At 45.6% G+C, this 18,324-nt stretch overlaps 1 protein-coding gene across 6 annotated transcripts in view; it reads left to right on the top strand.

The window, feature by feature from the left end:
• Window positions 1-18,324, top strand: part of PKLR (pyruvate kinase L/R) — a 45,851-nt gene that overhangs the window by 19,175 nt on the left and 8,352 nt on the right. For all 6 annotated transcript variants that reach the window (XM_077256455.1, XM_077256446.1, XM_077256473.1 and 3 more), the window contains exons 3-10: window positions 14,107-14,198; window positions 14,266-14,397; window positions 14,463-14,649; window positions 14,883-15,153; window positions 15,227-15,377; window positions 15,686-15,838; window positions 16,663-16,829; window positions 16,916-17,097. In XM_077256455.1, the coding sequence (XP_077112570.1) occupies window positions 14,107-14,198; window positions 14,266-14,397; window positions 14,463-14,649; window positions 14,883-15,153; window positions 15,227-15,377; window positions 15,686-15,838; window positions 16,663-16,829; window positions 16,916-17,097 (1,335 nt within the window). The remainder of the gene's footprint in view (window positions 1-14,106; window positions 14,199-14,265; window positions 14,398-14,462; window positions 14,650-14,882; window positions 15,154-15,226; window positions 15,378-15,685; window positions 15,839-16,662; window positions 16,830-16,915; window positions 17,098-18,324) is intronic.

Genomic DNA, 18,324 nt, shown 5'->3' with positions numbered 1-18,324 from the left:
ACATGGATTCAAGTTGACTCAACCTCTGTCCTGTGTCCTTGTGTGTACCACATTGAGCATGGAGAAAAGAAAGAAGACCAAAGAACTGTCTGAGGACTTGAGAAACCAAATTGTGAGGAAGCATCAGCAATCTCAAGGCTACAAGTCCATCTCCAAAGACCTGAATGTTCCTGTGTCTACCGTGCGCAGTGTCATCAAGAAGTTTCAAACCCATGGCACTGTGGCTAACCTCCCTAGATGTGGACGGAAAGGAAAAATTGACAAGAGATTTCAACGCAAGATTGTGCGGATGTTGGATAAAGAACCTCGACTAACATCCAAACAAGTTCGAGCTGCCCTGCAGTCCGAGGGTACAACAGTGTCAACCCGTACTATCCGTCGGCGTCTGAATGAAAAGGGACTGTATGGTAGGAGACCCAGGAAGACCCCACTTCTTACCCCGAGACATAAAAAAAGCCAGGCTGGAGTTTGCCAAAAGTTACCTGAAAAAGCCTAAAACGTTTTGGAAGAATGTTCTCTGGTCAGATGAGACAAAAGTAGAGCTTTTTGGGCAAAGGCATCAACATTGAGTTTACAGGAGAGAAAAAGAGGCATTCAAAGAAAAGAACACGGTCCCTACAGTCAAACATGGCGGAGGTTCCCTGATGTTTTGGGGTTGCTTTGCTGCCTCTGGCACTGGACTGCTTGACCGGGTGCATGGCATTATGAAGTCTGAAGACTACCAACAAATTTTGCAGCATAATGTAGGGCCCAGTGTGAGAAAGCTGGGTCTCCCTCAGAGGTCATGGGTCTTCCAGCAGGACAATGACCCAAAACACACTTCAAAAAACACTAGAAAATGGTTTGAGAGAAAGCACTGGAGACTTCTAAGGTGGCCAGCAATGAGTCCAGATCTGAATCTCATAGAACACCTGTGGAGAGATCTAAAAATGGCATGTTGGAGAAGGCACCCTTCAAATACCAGGGACTTGGAGCAGTTTGCCAAAGAAGAATGGTCTAAAATTCCAGCAGAGCATTGTAAGAAACTCACTGATGGTTAACGGAAGCGGTTGGTCGCAGTTATTTTGGCTAAAGGTTGTGCAACCAAGTATTAGGCTGAGGGTGCCAATACTTTTGTCTGGCCCATTTTTGGAGTTTTGTGTGAAATGATCAATGTTTTGCTTTTTGCTTCATTCTCTTGTGTTTTTTCATTTAAGACAAATTAAATGAAGATAATAATACCAAAGAATTTGTGTTCTCAATCATTTTCAGAAAGAAACTGAGTATTATCTGACAGAATTGCAGGGGTGTCAATACTTTTGGCCATGACTGTATAATGAATATCTCCCTTGGTGTATCACTCCTGCATATAATGAATATCCCCCCCCCCCCCCCCCGGTGTATCACTCCTGCATGTAATGAATATCCCCCCCCCCCCCCCCGGTGTATCACTCCTGCATATAATGAATATCCCCCCCGGTGTATCACTCCTGCATGTAATGAATATCCCCCCGGTGTATCACTCCTGCATCTAATGAATATCCCCCCGGTGTATCACTCCTGCATCTAATGAATATCCCCCCCACCGGTGTATCACTCCTGCATATAATGAATATCCCCCCCGGTGTATCACTCCTGCATATAATGAATATTCCCCCCAGGTGTATCACTCCTGCATATAATGAATATCCTCCCCGGTGTATGTATCACTCCTGCATATAATGAATATCCCTCTGATGCATCAATCCTGCATATAATGAATATCCCTCCCGTGTATCACTCCTGCATATAATGAATACCCCTCCCCCCCCCCCCCCCCCCCCCGGTGTATCACTCCGGCATATAATGAATACCCCCCCCCCGGTGTATGTATCACTTCTGCATATAATGAATATCCCTCTGATGTATCAATCCTGCATATAATGAATATCCCCCTGGTGTATCACTCCTGCATATAATGAATACCCCTCCCCCCCCCCGGTGTATCACTCCTGCATATAATGAATACCCCCCCGCCCCCCCCCCCCCCGGTGTATGTATCACTTCTGCATATAATGAATATCCCTCTGATGTATCAATCCTGCATATAATGAATATCCCCCCGGTGTATCACTCCTGCATATAATGAATATCCCCCCCGGTGTATCACTCCTGCATATAATGAATATTTCCTGATTTATCGCTCCTGTAACTGATGCATATCCCCCAATGTATACCTCCTGTATCTGATGAATATCCCCCCTGTGTATCTCTCCTGTATATGATGAATATTTCCCTGGTGTATCACTCCTCTTTATGATGGATATACCCACAATGTATCTCTCATGTATCTGGTGTACATTCACAATGTGTCGTTCCTGTATCTGATGAATATTCCCCTGGTGTATAATTTCTCTCCCCCTATCTATTGGTCCTATATCAGATGAAGATGCCTCTGGTGTTTCGCTCCTATATATAATGAATATCCCCCCGATGTATCTGGTGTATATCCACAATGTATTGCTCCTGTATCTGATGAATATTCCCCCCCCCCCCCCCCCATGTATTCCTGTTGTATCTGAAGAATATCCTTCCGGTGTATCACTCCTGTATATGCTGAATACCCCCTGATGTATCATTGCTGTATCTGATCAACGTCCACCCCGTGTATCACTCCTGTATTTGATTAATATCTCCCCGATGTATCGTGCCTGTATCCAGTGTATTTCCTCATTATATCGCTCCTGAATCTGATGAATATTCCCCTAGTGTATTGCTCCTGTATCTGGTATATATCCATAGTGTATTGCTCCTGTAGTATTATTATTATTATTATTAATTTATATAGCACCATTGATTCCATGGTGCTGTACATGAGAAGGGGTTACATACAAGTTACAGATATCACTTACAGTAAACAAACTAACAATGACAGACAGATACAGAGGGGCGAGGACCCTGCCCTTGCGGGCTTACATTCTGCAGGATTATGGGGAAGGAGACAGTAGGTTGGGGGTATCTAATGAATATTCCCCCGGTGTATCACTGCTGTATCAAATGAATATTTCCTGATTTATCGCTCCTGTAACTGATGCATATCCCCCAATGTATACCTCCTGTATCTGATGAATATCCCCCCCTGTGTATCACTCATGTAACTGATGAATCTCCCCCCATTGTATCTCTCCTGTATCTGCTGAATATCATCTCGGTGTAACGCTCTTGTATATGATAAATATACCCCCCGTGTATCGCTCCTGTATCCGGTGTATATTCCCACTTTATCGTTCCTGTATCTGATGTATATTTCCCCCTGTGTATCTCTTCTGTATCTGCTGAATATTCCCCCGATGTATCACTCCTGTATATGTTGAATATTTCCCCCCCCCAATGTTTCTCTCATGTATCTGGTGTATATCCACAGTGTATCGCTCCTCAATCTTATGAATATCCCCCCAATGTATCGCTCCTGCATTTCAATAATATCCCTCCACCATCCAGTGTATATCCTCATTATATTGCTCCTGTATCTGATGAATATCTCCTCAGTGTGTCACTCCTGTGTATGATGAATTTTTCCCCGGGGTATCACTTCTGCATCTGATGAATATATGAATATCCTCTCTGGTATATCGCTCCTGTATCTGATGAGTGTCCCCCAGTGTATCACTCCTATATATGATGAATATACCCCCGATGTATCTTTCGTGTATCTGATGTATATCCACAGGGTATCGCTCCTGTATCTGATGAATGTTCTCCCAATGTATCGCTCCTGTATCTGGTATACATTGGGTACGGAAAGTATTCAGACCCCTTTAAATTTTTCACTCTTTTGAATTTACCAAACGGCTGCAATGAACCAAAAAGTCTCTGAGCTCCTTGGCCAGTTCCTTTGACCTCATGATTCTCATTTGGTCTGACATGCACTGTGAGCTGTGAGGTCTTATATACTATAGGCAGGTGTGTGCCTTTCCAAATCAAGTCCTATCAGTTTAATTAAACACAGCTGGCTTCCAATGAAGGAGTAGAACCATCTCAAGGAGGATCACAAGGAAATGGACAACATGTGACTTAAAGGGAATCTGTCACCTACTTTTTCGTATATAAGCTTCGGCCACCGCCATCAGGGGCTTATCTACAGCATTCTGTAATGCTGTAGATAAGCCCCCGATGTATCCTGAAAGATGAGAAAAAGAGATTAGATTATACTCACCCAGGGGCGGTCCCGCTGCGGTCCGGTCCGATAGGCGTCGCGGTCCGGTCCGGGGCCTCCCATCTTCATACAATCACGTCCTCTTCTTGCCACGGCTCCGGCGCAGGCGTACTGATTTGCCCTGTGGAGGGCAGAGCAAAGTACTGCAGTGCTCAGGTGCTGGGCCTCTCTGACCTTTCCCAGTACTTTGCTCTACCCTCAACAGGGCAGACAAAGTACGCCTGCGCCGGAGCCGCGACAGGAAGCAAGAAGAGGACATCATCGCATGAAGATGGAAGGCCCCGGACCGTGATGCCCATCTTACCGGGGACCGCCCCTGGGTGAGTATAATATAACCTGTTTTTCTTATCTTTCGGGATACATCGGGGGCTTATCTACAGCATTCTAGAATGCTGTAGATAAGCCCCTGATGCTGGTGGCCTTAGTTTTTAGGCCATTTTTGGGGTGACCGATTCCCTTTAAATATGAGTGTCTGAGCAAAGGGTCTGAATACTTCTGACCATGTGATATTTCAGTTTTATACCTCTGGTGTATATTCTTACTGTATCACTCCTGTATCTGATGTATATTTTTCCCTAGGGTATCTCTTCTATATCTGATAAATATCCCGCCTGGTGTATTGCTCCTGTATCTGCTAAATATTCTCCTGGTATTTTGCTTCTATATCTCATGAATATCCGCCAGGTCTATTGTTCCTGTATCCGGTGTATAGCCTCCTGATGTATCACTTCTATATATGATGAATATCCCTCCTGTGAATTGCTCCTGTATTTGATGAACAGTCCCCCGGTGTATTGTTCCTGTATCCGGTGTATATCACCCCATTGTATTGCTCCTGTCTCTGATTAATATTTCCAGATTTGTATCACTCATGTATCTGAATATTCCCTCTGTGTATCACTCCGGGATCTGATGAATATCCTCCCGGTGTATAATATCCCCCGATGTATTGTTCCTGTATCTGATGAAAATGCCCCTGGTGCATCACTCCTGTATCTGATAAATATCCCCCCATTGTATATCTCCTGTATCTGATGAATATTACCCCGTTGTATAGCTCCTGTATCTGAATATTCCCCCAGTGTATCACGCTTGTATATCATGACTATTCCACCGGTTTACCACTCCTGTATCCAGTGTATATCCCCAAGGTATCGCACCTGTATCTGATGAATATTCCCCCTGTTATATCGCTCCTGTATCTGATGAATATTTCTGTGGTGTATAACTCCTGTATAGGGTGAATATTCCCCCATGTATCGCTGCTGTATTTGATGTATGTTTCCTACCGGTGTATCGCTTCTGTATCTCATGAATATCTGCCTGATGTATCACTCCTGTATCTGATGATTATCCCCACGGTGTATTGTTCCTGTATCCGATGTATATCCCTCTGATGTATCGCTCCTGTATCTGATGAATATTCCCCCTGGTATATCGCTCCTGTATCTGATGAATATTCCCCCTGGTATATCGCTCCTGTATCTGATGAATATTTCCCCGGTGTATAATATTCCCTCATGTATTGTTCCTGTATCTGATAATTATACCCCCACTGTTTATCTCCTGTTCCTGATGAATATTCCCCCGGTGTATCGCTGCTGTATTTGATGAATATCCACCCGGTGTATCACTCCTGTATCTGCTTAAAGGGAACATGTCACCCCGTTTTTTTGAAGATGGGCTAAAAATAGCGTTAAATAGGGGCAGAGCTGGGCGTTACATTAGTGTCTTTTGTGTTCCTTTATTACCCACCTATGCTGCTGAAATACCTTTGTAAAGTCGCCGTTTTCTGCTGTCACTCACGCTGGTCTGGTCCTATGGGCGTGGTGACAGCGCTGTTTCTCCCCCAGATCAGGCTCATCATTCCGTTGGTGGCGTAGTGGTGTGCGCATGTCCAACAGAGAATATCCACTGCCCAGGAAATGAAAAAGCGCGATCTGCGCTATTCAGCCGTTTACCGGTGGGCGCGGCCATCTTTCTGTGGCCGCGCGTGCGCAGATGGAGCGCTCTGCTGCCCGCGGCTTCAGGAAAATGGCCGCGGGATTCCACGCGTGCGCAGATGGAGATCGCGGCGGCCATTTTCCTGAAGCCCCGGGCAGCAGAGCGCTCCATCTGCGCACGCGCGGCCACAGAAAGATGGCCGCACCCACCGGTAAACGGCTGAATAGCGCAGATCGCGCTTTTTCATTTCCTGGGCAGTGGATATTCTCTGTGGATACCAGCTCTGCCCGGTATTTAACGCTTTTTTTAGCTCCTCTTCAAAAAACGGGGTGACAGGTTCCCTTTAATATCCCTCCGATGTGTCACTCCTGTACCTAGTGTATATCCTCATTATATCACTGTTGTATCTGATGAATATCCCCTGATGTATCGCTCCTGTATCCAGTGTGTATATAGGAGTATCCCCCGATGTATCACTCCTATATACACTGCTCAAAAAAATAAAGGGAACACTAAAATCCCACATCCTAGATATCACTGAATGAAATATTCCAGTTGTAAATCTTTATTCATTACATACATAATGGAATGTGTTGAGAACAATAAAACCTAAAAATTATCAACGTAAATCACAACTAATATCCCACGGAGGTCTGGAGTTGGAATGATGCTCAAAATCAAAGTGGAAAATGAAGTTACAGGCTTATCCAACTTCAGTGGAAATGCCTCAAGACAAGGAAATGATGCTCAGTAGTGTGTGTGGCCTCCACGTGCCTGTATGATCTCCCTACAACGCCTGGGCATTCTCCTGATGGGGCGGCAGATGGTCTGCGGAGGGATCTCCTCCCAGACCTGGACTAAAGCATCCGCCAACTCCTGGACAGTTTGTGGTGCAACGTGACTTTGGTGGATGGTGTGAGACATGATGTCCCAGATGTGTTCAATCGGATTCAGATCTGGGAAACGGGTGGGCCAGTCCATAATGCCTTCATCTTGCAGGAACTGCTGACACACTCCAGCTACTTGAGGTCTGGCATTGTCCTACATTAGGTGGAACCCTTTGCCAACCGCACCACCATATGGTCTCACAAGGGTTCTGAGGATCTCATCTCGGTATCTAATGGCAGTCTGGCTACCTCTGGCGAGCACATGGAGGGCTGTGCAGCTCTCCAAAGAAATGCTACCCCACACCATTGCTGACCCACTGCCAAACCGGTCATGCTGAAGGATGTTGCAGACAGAAGATCGCTCTCCATGGCGTCTCCAGACTCTGTCACATGTGCTCAGTGTGAACCTGCTTTCAAGTGTGAAGAGCACAGGGCGCCCGTGGCGAATTTGCCAATCCTGATGTTCTGTGGCAAATGCCAAGCGTCCTGCATGGTGTCGGGCTGTGAGCACAACCCCCATCTGTTGACGTCGGGCACTCCGACCATCTTCATGGAGTCGTTTTCTAACCTTTTGTGCAGACACATGCACATTTATGACCTGCTGGAGGTCATTTTGCAGGGCTCTGGCAGTGCTCCTCCTGTTCCTCCTTGCACAAAGGCTGAGGTAGCGGTCCTGCTGCTGAGTTGTTGCCCTCCTACGGCCCCCTCCACGTCTCCTGGTGTACTGGTCTCTCCTGGTAGCGCCTCCAGCCTCTGAGCACTACGCTGCAGACACAGCAAACCTTCTTGCCACAGCTCGCATTTATGTGCCATCCTGGATATGCTCCACTACCTGAGCCACTTGTGCAGGTTGTAGAGTCCGTCTCATGCTACCACGAGTGTGAAAGCACAACCAACATTCAAAAGTGACCAAAACCTAAGGCAGAAAGCATTGGTACTGAGATGTGGTCTGTGGTCCCCACCTGCAAAACCACTCCTTTATTGAGGGTGTCTTGATAATTGTCAATAATGTCCATTTGTTGTCTATTCCATTTGCACAACAGCATGTGAAATTGATTGTCAATCAGTGTTGCTTCCTAAGTGGACAGTTTGATTTCACAGAAGTTTGATTTACTTGGAGTTATTTTCTGTTGTTTAAGTGTTCCCTTTATTTTTGTATGTATCTCTCATGTATCTGATGTATATTGCTCCTTTATCTGATGAATATTCCCCCAGTGTATCACTCTTGTATATCATGAATATTCCACTGGTTTATCGCTCCTGTATCCAGTGTATATCCCCATGTTATCGCTACTGTATCTGAATAATATACCCCCAGTGTATCGCTCCTGTATCTGATGAATATTCCCCCTGGTATATTGCCCCTGTATCTGATGAATATACCCCCAGTGTATCGCTCCTGTATCTGTTATATTTCCACAGTGTATCACTCCTGTATCTGATGAATATCTTTCTGGGATATCGCCCCAATATCTGATGAGTATCCGGTGTACAGTACAGACCAAAAGTTTGGACACACCTTGTCATTTAAAGATTTTTCGGTATTTTCATGACTATGAAAATTGTACATTCACACTGAAGGCATCAAAACTATGAATTCACACATGTGGAAGTATATACTTAGCAAAAAAGTGTGAAACAATTATGTCTTATAGTCTAGGTTCTTCAAAGTACCAACCTTTTGCTTTGATGACTGCTTTGCACACTCTTGGCATTCTCTTGATGAGCTTCAAGAGGTAGTCACCGGGAATAGTTTTCAATTCACAGGTGTGCCCTGTCAGGTTTAATAAGTGGGATTTCTTGCTTTATAAATGGTGTTGGGACCATAGGTTGTGTTGAGCAGAAGTCTGGTGGATACACAGCTGATAGTCCTACTGAATAGACTGTTAGAATTTGTATTATGGCAAGAAAAAAGCAGCTAAGTAAAGAAAAACGAGTGGCCATCATTACTTTAAGAAATGAATGTCAGTTAGTCCGAAAAATTGGACAAACTTTGAAAGTGTCCTCAAGTGCAGTGGCAAAAACCATCAAGCGCTACAAAGAAACTGGCTCACATGAGGATCGCCCAAGGGAAGGAAGACCAAGAGTCACCTCTGCTTCTGAGGATAAGTTTATCCGAGTCACCAGCCTCAGAAATCGCAGGTTAACAGCAGCTCAGATTAGCCACACAGAGTTCTAGCAGCAGACACATCTCTACAACAACTGTTAAGAAAATAACATGCACCAAGTATGGACCCAGCCAGTGGAAAAAATAGCAGAGAAATATTTTTGATATATATATATATATATATATATATATATATATATATATATATATATATATATATATATATATATATATATATATATATATATATAGCTACTAAACAGTTACCCCAAATGGTCTAAATGAAAACTTGAGTTTCGCTCCATTTTTATAACTTTTATAACTTTTATAACATGTATGTGTGTATATGTGTATGTATATATATATATATATATATGTATGTATATATGTGTATATATTTATGTGTATCTTCCCACCAATATTTATATATTTTTATAATTTTAGTATACTTGTATATATGTATATTTTTTATTTTACTGACCGATATTGGTACGTTTTACTTATTTTATCCTTTCTTTTAATTAGGCAATTGTATTACTTACCTTGTGGATGCTCGCTTGGTGTTGATCTTCGGTGAAATTCTGGTGCTCTGTTGTGGAGTTCTTCCCCATTGTGTGGACCTCTACTCCAGGGGATCGAAAACCTATATGATATGATATATATATATATATATATATATATATATATATATATATATATATATAGTTATATAATAATGATGTTGTTGTTTTTACTGTCTCTTATATATAACAATTGTCCTAATATTTTTGTATTTTTGTACTTTATGTATTATATTTTTGTACCTTATGTAATAATTATGCGTTTTGGCTATGTATGCGCGCCCGATATCTGTCCGTGTAGACATCATATGGGCTTGGGTGATACGGCCGTGTGATGTCCCTGACGTATTTGGCGCCTCATGCATATAGATATTGAAGCTTTTATCTATGTAATTATTTTAATTTTGTCATATAGTTTACTGTGGTTGGTATTTCAGGAAACCTACATATCATGTAGAGCAGTGCACTTGATCTCCTTTGGGCACTCAGAAGTTGCTCTTTATCAATGGTTTTCTACACTTATACACTTATAACTGCGCGTCCAGCTCTGGGTGGCTTTGGGTTCAGTGTCCTGTCGTTTTTTACGGCACGGCACTGTGCCCTGGGCACCTGACGCTTAAGATCGCGCATGTGGAGTTTATATATACCGTATTTTTCGCTTTGTAAGACGCTCCGGATTATAAGACGCACCCCAAATTTTGAGGAGAAAAATAGGAAAAACTTTTTTTAATAAATTGGTGGGGCGTCTTATAATCCATGCGTCTTATTACTTACCAGGGGTTGTGGCTGCGGTGGATCAGGGTCCTAGGGTCGTTGCTGGAGGCAGGAGTGGATCATTGCTGCAGGCTGGGATGAGGAGGTCTGCAGGGGGGCTCCTATGCAGCAGGCTGGGATGAGGGGGTCTGCAGGGGGGCTCCTGTGCAGCAGGGGGGCTCCTGTGCGGCAGGCTGGGAGGAGGGGGTCTGCAGGGGGGCTCCTGTGCTGCAGGGGGGCTCCTGTGCTGCAGGCTGGGATGAGGCAGTCTGCAGGGGGGCTCCTGTGCTGCAGGCTGGGATGAGGCGGTCTGCGGGGGGGCTCCTGTGCTGCAGGGGGGCTTCGGGGCTGCAGGGCTGTTTCCGGTGCTGCGGGGGCTCTGCCGACATATTGTGAAAGGCCAGAGCCCCCTGGCAGTTCGTCCATGTATTCCTGTATGACTGACTCCGGGAAAATGGCCGCCGGAATCTCGAGAGATGAGATCTCAGCGCTGAAATCTCATCTCCCGAGATTTCGGCGGCCATTTTCCCGGAGTCAGTCATACAGGAAGGAACGCATGGACGAACTGCCGGGGGGCTCTGGTCTTTCATAAAATGTCGCCAGAGCCCCCGCAGCACCGGAGTAGCAGCAGACAACCGCGGTGGCGGGCGACAGCGGTGGCGGGCGGCAGCAGCAGCGGTGGCGGGCGGCAGCAGCAGCGGGCGGCAGCGGACACCCCCTCATCCCAGCCTGTAACGGTAAGCGGTATATCTGCTTTGTAAGACGCACCCCCATTTCCCCCCCAAATTTGGGGGAAATAAAGTGCGTCTTACAAAACGGAAAATACGGTATATATATTCCATTCTTTCTATTTCATCTGAGTGTGGAAGTGACTTTCGTCATTTTAGATCACTTGTGCGCAACCGCACCTCACGCCATTTTCTCTGAGGTCCAGCGTCTTGTTGCCATAGTTATGGCCTCGGACACATGGCGGGCTCCATACCACATCCCTTGCTTCACTTACCCATGTCGGGTTTATGGAAGTGCGCAGGCGTGCCCAGCGCTCTGGTGTCGGGAACACGGCGTCACAGTGTCCTTGGTAACGCCATGAACTAGCATGTGCGTCCGGTCACGTGATGCCGGTTCTTGGACTTCCGGGTTACCTGAGCGGCGCCTGCGCCGTACATTCTATGGACGCTGACATTGGTAACTAGCCTTAGTATATATAAACACGTCGGTCACACCATAGTACACCCCCTGACGAAGGAACTTGTTGGGTCCGAAACACGTGTCGGGGAGCACATTATCAAATTCTGTGGCGGTTCTGGAGATAATTTCCCTAACTTCATAAGTAAGTAGTATTGGATCATATGCACATTTAGCACTTTCCTTGTAAATCGTATTGCCTTTGCACATTATATTTGCACTAGTTGGCACTATTTGCACTTTTTCTCTTTACATACTATATGCGCATGGTTGCATATATATTATTAATTTTCTATATATTTTCACTTTTTATTAAAACATTTTTAAATATTGTATGTTGCATGTGATCCCTACTTTATTTATTTATTTTCATGATAGGGATATCCAGTATATATATATATATACAAACCAGCCCTATGTAATGATATATTGTATTATACACAAAATATGTATATATAAAACATATAGTTTTTTGATATGTGCCCGTGAAAAAAAAATATATATGGAAAAAGTATACATATATATACACAATATTTCAATTTTTTAATACTGTTTTTATATTGTACTTCTACTCTTACCATTAAATAAAATATATATATATATATCAAAAATATTTCTCTGCTATTTTTTCCACTGGCTGGGTCCATACTTGGTGCATGTTATTTTCTGTATTATTAGTGGTTTCACTATATTTTTCTACACAGGTGGTGACCAGTTTTTATTTTTATTTTATTTTATTTTATTTATATTTGATGAGATATCAGGTTATACATTAGTTCATTATATAGACTGGTTTTTCCTCTCCTGTGTTGATTCTGTTTAACAACTGTTAAGAGGAGACTTTGTGCAGCAGGCCTTCATGGTAAAATAGCTGCTAGGAAACCACTGCTAAGGACAGGCAACAAGCAGAAGAGACTTGTTTGGGCTAAAGAACACAAGGAATGGACATTAGACCAGTGGAAATCTGTGCTTTGGTCTGATGAGTCCAAATTAGAGATCTTTGGTTCCAACCACCGTGTGCAACGCAGAAAAGGTGAACGGATGGACTCTACATGCCTGGTTACCACCTTTGAAGCATGGAGGAGGAGGTGTGATGGTGTGGGGGTGCTTTGCTGGTGACACTGTTGGGGATTTATTCAAAATTGAAGGCATACTGAACCAGCATGGCTACCACAGCATCTTGCAGCGGCATGCTATTCTGTCCCGTTTGCGTTTAGTTGGACCATCATTTATTTTTCAACAGGGCAGTGACCCCTGACACACCTCCAGGCTGTGTAAGGGCTATTTGACCAAGAAGGAGAGTGATGGGGTGCTACTCCAGATGACCTGGCCTCCACAGTCACCAGACCTGAACCCAATCGAGATGGTTTGGGGTGAGCTGGACCGCAGAGTGAAGGCAAAAGGGCCAACAAGTGCTAAGCATCTCTGGGAACTCCTTCAAGATTGTTGGAAGACTATTTCTGGTGACTACCTCTTGAAGCTCATCAAGAGAATGCCAAGAGTGTGCAAAGTAGTCATCAACGCAAAAGGTGGCTACTTTGAAGAACCTAGAATATAAGACATAATTTCAGTTGTTTCACACTTTTTTGTTAAGTATATAATTCCACATGTGTTAATTCATAGTTTTGATGCCTTCAGTGTGAATGTACAATTTTCATAGTCATGAAAATTCAGAAAAATCTTTAAATGACGAGGTGTGTCCAAACTTTTGGTCTGTACTGTATATCCATGGTTCATCACTCCTGTATATGATGAATATTCTCCCTGTGTATCGCTCCTGTATCTGATCAATATTCAACCGCTGTATTGCAAAATGTATCTAATTAATACCCACCCTGTGCATTGATGCTGTATCTGATGAATGTTCCCCCGAAGTATTGCTCCTGTATCCAGTCTATATCCCCATTATATCGCTGCTGTATCTGATGAATATCCTCTCGGTGTAACACTCTTGTATATGATATATATACTCCCCAGTTTCACTCCTGTATCCGGTGTATATTCCTACTATATCGCTCCTGTAGCTGATGAATATCCCCCCGATATATTTCTCCTGTATCTGATATATATCCACAGTGTATCGCTTCAGTATCTGATGAATATCCTCCCAGTGTATCACTTTCTCTCATGAATATCTCCCCCCGGTGTATCGCTCCTGTATATGATGAATATTCCTCCATTGTTTCAGTCTTGTAGGAGGTGAATGCCCCCAGTATAACGCTCCTGTAGCTAGTTATCTTCTCCTCCCATTATATTACCCCTGTAGGAGATGATTGCCCCCATTATAAAGCTCCTGTAGCTGGTTATCTTCTCCCAGTATATTACACCTGTAGGAGGTGAATGTCCCCAGTATAAAGCCCCTGTAGCTGGTTATCCCCTTCCTTTCTCCCTGTTTGCCCCCACTATGGGCACATTGCAGCCATACTCAGGGCCCCTCAGTATAACGCCCCTGTGCTTATTCTGGGCCCCTCAGTAATTTGCCCTGTTGTGTCCCAGGACCGGCTTCTCGCTCTGTGGATATGCTGAAAGAGATGATAAAAGCTGGAATGAACGTTGCTCGTTTGAACTTTTCCCATGGGACCCACGAGGTGAGCACCCCCACATCTGTGCCCCCCATATCTATCAAGCCTTCCTAACACCATCCTCTCCCACCAGTACCATGCAGGGTCCATCCAGAATGTGCGAGAAGCCACTGAAAGCTTTGCCACCAATCCCATGTTTTACCGTCCGGTTGCCATCGCACTAGACACCAAAGGACCCGAGATCCGCACAGGAGTCATTGGCGCGGTATGTGGGGGACAGGCACATATTTGAGAAGTGCGTACATCTCTCATGCCACATTTATCCTGCAGGGAGAGAATGCGGAAGTTGAGCTGGTGAAGGGTACGGTCGTGAAAGTGGCCACTGACCCTGCATATAAAGACAAGTGTGACAACAAGACCCTGTGGTTAGACTACAAAAATCTCTGTAAGGTGCTGAAGGTTGGAAGCAGGATCTTCGTGGATGATGGTCTCATGTCGCTGCTGGTCAGAGAGATGGGTGAGTCGCTGGGATACGTCCATATTGGAGGGGAAGAGGGGATGGCAGAAGCTTATAATATAAGGATCATGACCATATTAAAGGCTGCATGTGTTGTTTAGACAGGACTGTCGTTGGACTTGGGTAGACTATTTTATGGGTGGGTAGGTGGTCATCTTGACAATATGTTTGGAGAGTAAATATAGGACACCTTGGTGACTCCGAGTAGATGGTAATGTTATGTTGTCTGTCAGGTCCCGATTACTGTCTTGCGGAGGTAGAGAACGGGGGTAACCTGTGCAGTAGGAAGGGGGTGAATCTTCCAGGAACGGAGGTGGATCTTCCTGCCTTATCGGAAAGGGATTGCTTGGATCTTAAGTTCGGCATCGAGCAGGGCGTGGACATTGTGTTTGCATCGTTCATCCGGAAAGCACAGGACGTGTTGGCCATTCGCCAGGAGCTGGGTGAAAAGGGGCGTAACATCAAGATCATCAGCAAGATAGAAAATCATGAGGGGGTGAAAAGGTCAGTGTCCCCCCAAATTCTCCACAATGCCCTGCCATTTTCCAGCTCTCACATCCCTCTCTGTGCAATAAAGGTTTGATGAGATCTTGGAGGCCAGTGACGGGATCATGGTGGCCCGTGGAGACCTTGGTATAGAGATTCCAGCAGAGAAGGTGTTCCTGGCCCAGAAGATGATGATTGGAAAGTGCAACCGAGCTGGGAAACCGGTCATCTGTGCCACCCAGGTGGGAATATCTAGAATTATCACTGCACTATTCCACGTTCTACTATCCATAAACTGCTTCAAGCAGTCAGAGATGTTCACGTGTGTATTTGTGCTGGGGTCCCCTCCGCTCATTAGTCAGTTGCACGCTAATTATTGAAGCGATATTAGATAATAAAACTCCAAAGTTGTTTGTATGGAACTTACTTTGGAAAACCCCAAATAAAGGGAAAGTTTGAACATACTGGTATAGCTGCACCCAGGAGGCATCTCTCTTCTGCGAGCAGCACACGAGAGGCAGTGTGATTACAGGTGTCTCCATCCTCACAGATGCTGGAGAGTATGATCAAGAAGCCTCGGCCCACTCGCGCTGAGAGTAGTGACGTGGCCAACGCTGTACTGGATGGAGCCGACTGCATTATGTTATCTGGCGAGACGGCCAAGGGCCTGTATCCTGTGGAGGCGGTCCACATGCAGCATGCGGTGAGCAGGGTGCTCCAATAACATGCACCTCACAATCGTCCCTCTATCTGACCCATGGTCTGCCCCATGTACTATACACTGAGCACAGAGGTGAGGGATGTACTATACACTGGGCACATGAGTGAGGGATGTACTATACACTGGGCACAGGAGTGAGTGATGTACTAAACTCTCAGCACAGGAAGGAGGGATATATTATACACAGAGCACGGGGGTTCGGGATGCATTATACACAGCACAGGGGTGAGGGATGTACTATACACTGAGCACAGGAGTGAGGGATGTACTAAACTCTAAGCACAGGGGTGAGGGATGTATTATACACAGCACAGGGGTAACGATGTACTACACGTAGCACAGGGGTGAGGGATGTACTATGCACTGAGCACGGGGTTTCGGGATGTACTATACACTAGGCACAGGAGTGAGGGATGTACTATGCACTGAGCACGGGGGGTTCGGGATGTGCTATACAATGAGCACATGGGTGAGGGATGTACTATACAATGAGCACATGGGTGAGGGATGTACTATACACTAGGCACAGGAGTGAGGGATGTACTATTCACTGAGCACAAGAGTGAGGAATGTGCTATATTTTGAGCACAAGGGTGAGGGATGTACTATACACGTAGCACAGGCGTGAAGGATGTACTTCACACTGGGCACAGGGGTGAGGGATGTACTACACACTGAGAAAGGGGGTGAGGGATGTTATATACACTGAGCACGGGGGTGAGTAGTGTACTATCCTCTAAGCACAGGGGTGAGGGGGTGTACTCTATTTGTAGTGCTTCGTTCTCCTCACCTTTTTCTTTCCGCAGATCGCCAGGGAGGCAGAAGCTGCCATCTACAACCAGCAGTTGTTTGAGGAGTTGCGCAGAGTGACCCCTCTGACTCAGGACCCCACAGAGGTGACAGCTATTGGAGCAGTGGAGGCCTCGTTTAAATGTTGTGCTGGAGCCATCATTGTTCTTACCACGTCGGGCAGGTAAGGCGTCCTCTTTCTCATCCACTTCATGCTGTAGCCACCACCATTTGTCACAAATTTATGTTCTCCTTTCTCAATCCTCCCAGATCTGCTCAGCTTCTGTCTCGTTATCGCCCTCGCGCCCCCATCATAGCGGTGACCCGTAGCCAGCAGGTAGCGCGCCAAGCTCACCTGAACCGAGGGGTGTTTCCAGTCTTGTATCGAGAGTCATTACAGGAGATCTGGGCCGACGACGTGGACCGGAGGGTGCAGTTTGGAATTGAAATAGGTAAGTTTTACTTCAGGTAGACATGTGGGCTTCATGGAGTAATGTGCACTCGTATAGAAAGGCGTGAAGCCACGGGTCTGACGATGGGGCATGAGGGGCGCTCGTATGGGAAAGTGTGAAGCCATTAGTCTGGCGATGGGGCATGTGTTCTCGTATAGGAAGGCATGAAGCCATTAGTCGGACGATGGGGCATGATCTGATTTCGTAAAGAAAGGCGTGAAGCTACCTGTCTGATGACTGGGCATGTTGCGTGCCTGTATAGGAAATCATGAAGCCACGGGTCTGATGATTGGGCATGATGCGTGCTTGTATAGGAACGCCGGAAGCCACTGATCTGACGATGGGGCATGATGTGCGCTCTTAAAGGAATGTGTGAAACCACAAGTCTGACTATGGGGCATGATGCACACTCGTATAAGAAAGCGTGAAGCCATTTTCTGACAATGGGGCATGATGCGTGCTTGAATAGGAATGCATGAAACCACAGGTCTGACGATGGGTCGTGATGCACGCTCATATAGGAAGACGTGAAGACATTTGTCTGACGATGAGGCATGATGTGCGCTAGTATAGGAAAGTAAGAAGCCATTATTCTGACTATGGTGCATGATGCGTGCTCGTATAGGAAGGCGTGAAGCCACGGGTCTGAAGAAGGGGCATGATGCGTGCTCGTATAGGAACGCGTGAAGCCACAGGTCTGACGGTGCATGACGCGCGCTTGTATATGAAGGGGTGAAGCAACGGTATGACAATGGGGCATGAAGTGCACTCGTATAGGAAGGTGTGGCGTGATGGGTCTAAAGATGATGCATGACACGCTCTTATAGGAAGGCATGACTCGGTGGTGCACTACGCGCACTTCTATAAGAAGGAGTGACGCATTAGGTCTGAAGATGACGCATGTGTCTAATGCAAGAAATGAGAGATATATTGTGTTATATAATGAGAGCAGGTGGAGCTTTGGTGTAATATGGGGGTGGAGCAGGCAGAGCTTTATTGTAGCCTACATCGGAGCAGGCATGGCTTTGGTGTAATCTGGGGGTGGAGCAGGCGGAGCTTTATTGTAGCCTGCATCGGAGCAGGCGGAGCTTTGGTGTAATATGGGGGTGGAGCAGGCAGAGCTTTGTTGTAGCCTACATCGGAGCAGGCGGAGCTTTGGTGTAATCTGGGGGTGGAGCAGGCAGAGCTTTATTATAGCCTGCATCGGAGCAGGCGGAGCTTTGGTGT

The sequence above is a fragment of the Ranitomeya variabilis genome, chromosome 1, assembly GCF_051348905.1.
Source record: "Ranitomeya variabilis isolate aRanVar5 chromosome 1, aRanVar5.hap1, whole genome shotgun sequence".
Taxonomy (NCBI): Eukaryota; Metazoa; Chordata; class Amphibia; order Anura; family Dendrobatidae; genus Ranitomeya; species Ranitomeya variabilis.
This window is presented reverse-complemented; position numbering and strand designations above follow the sequence as displayed.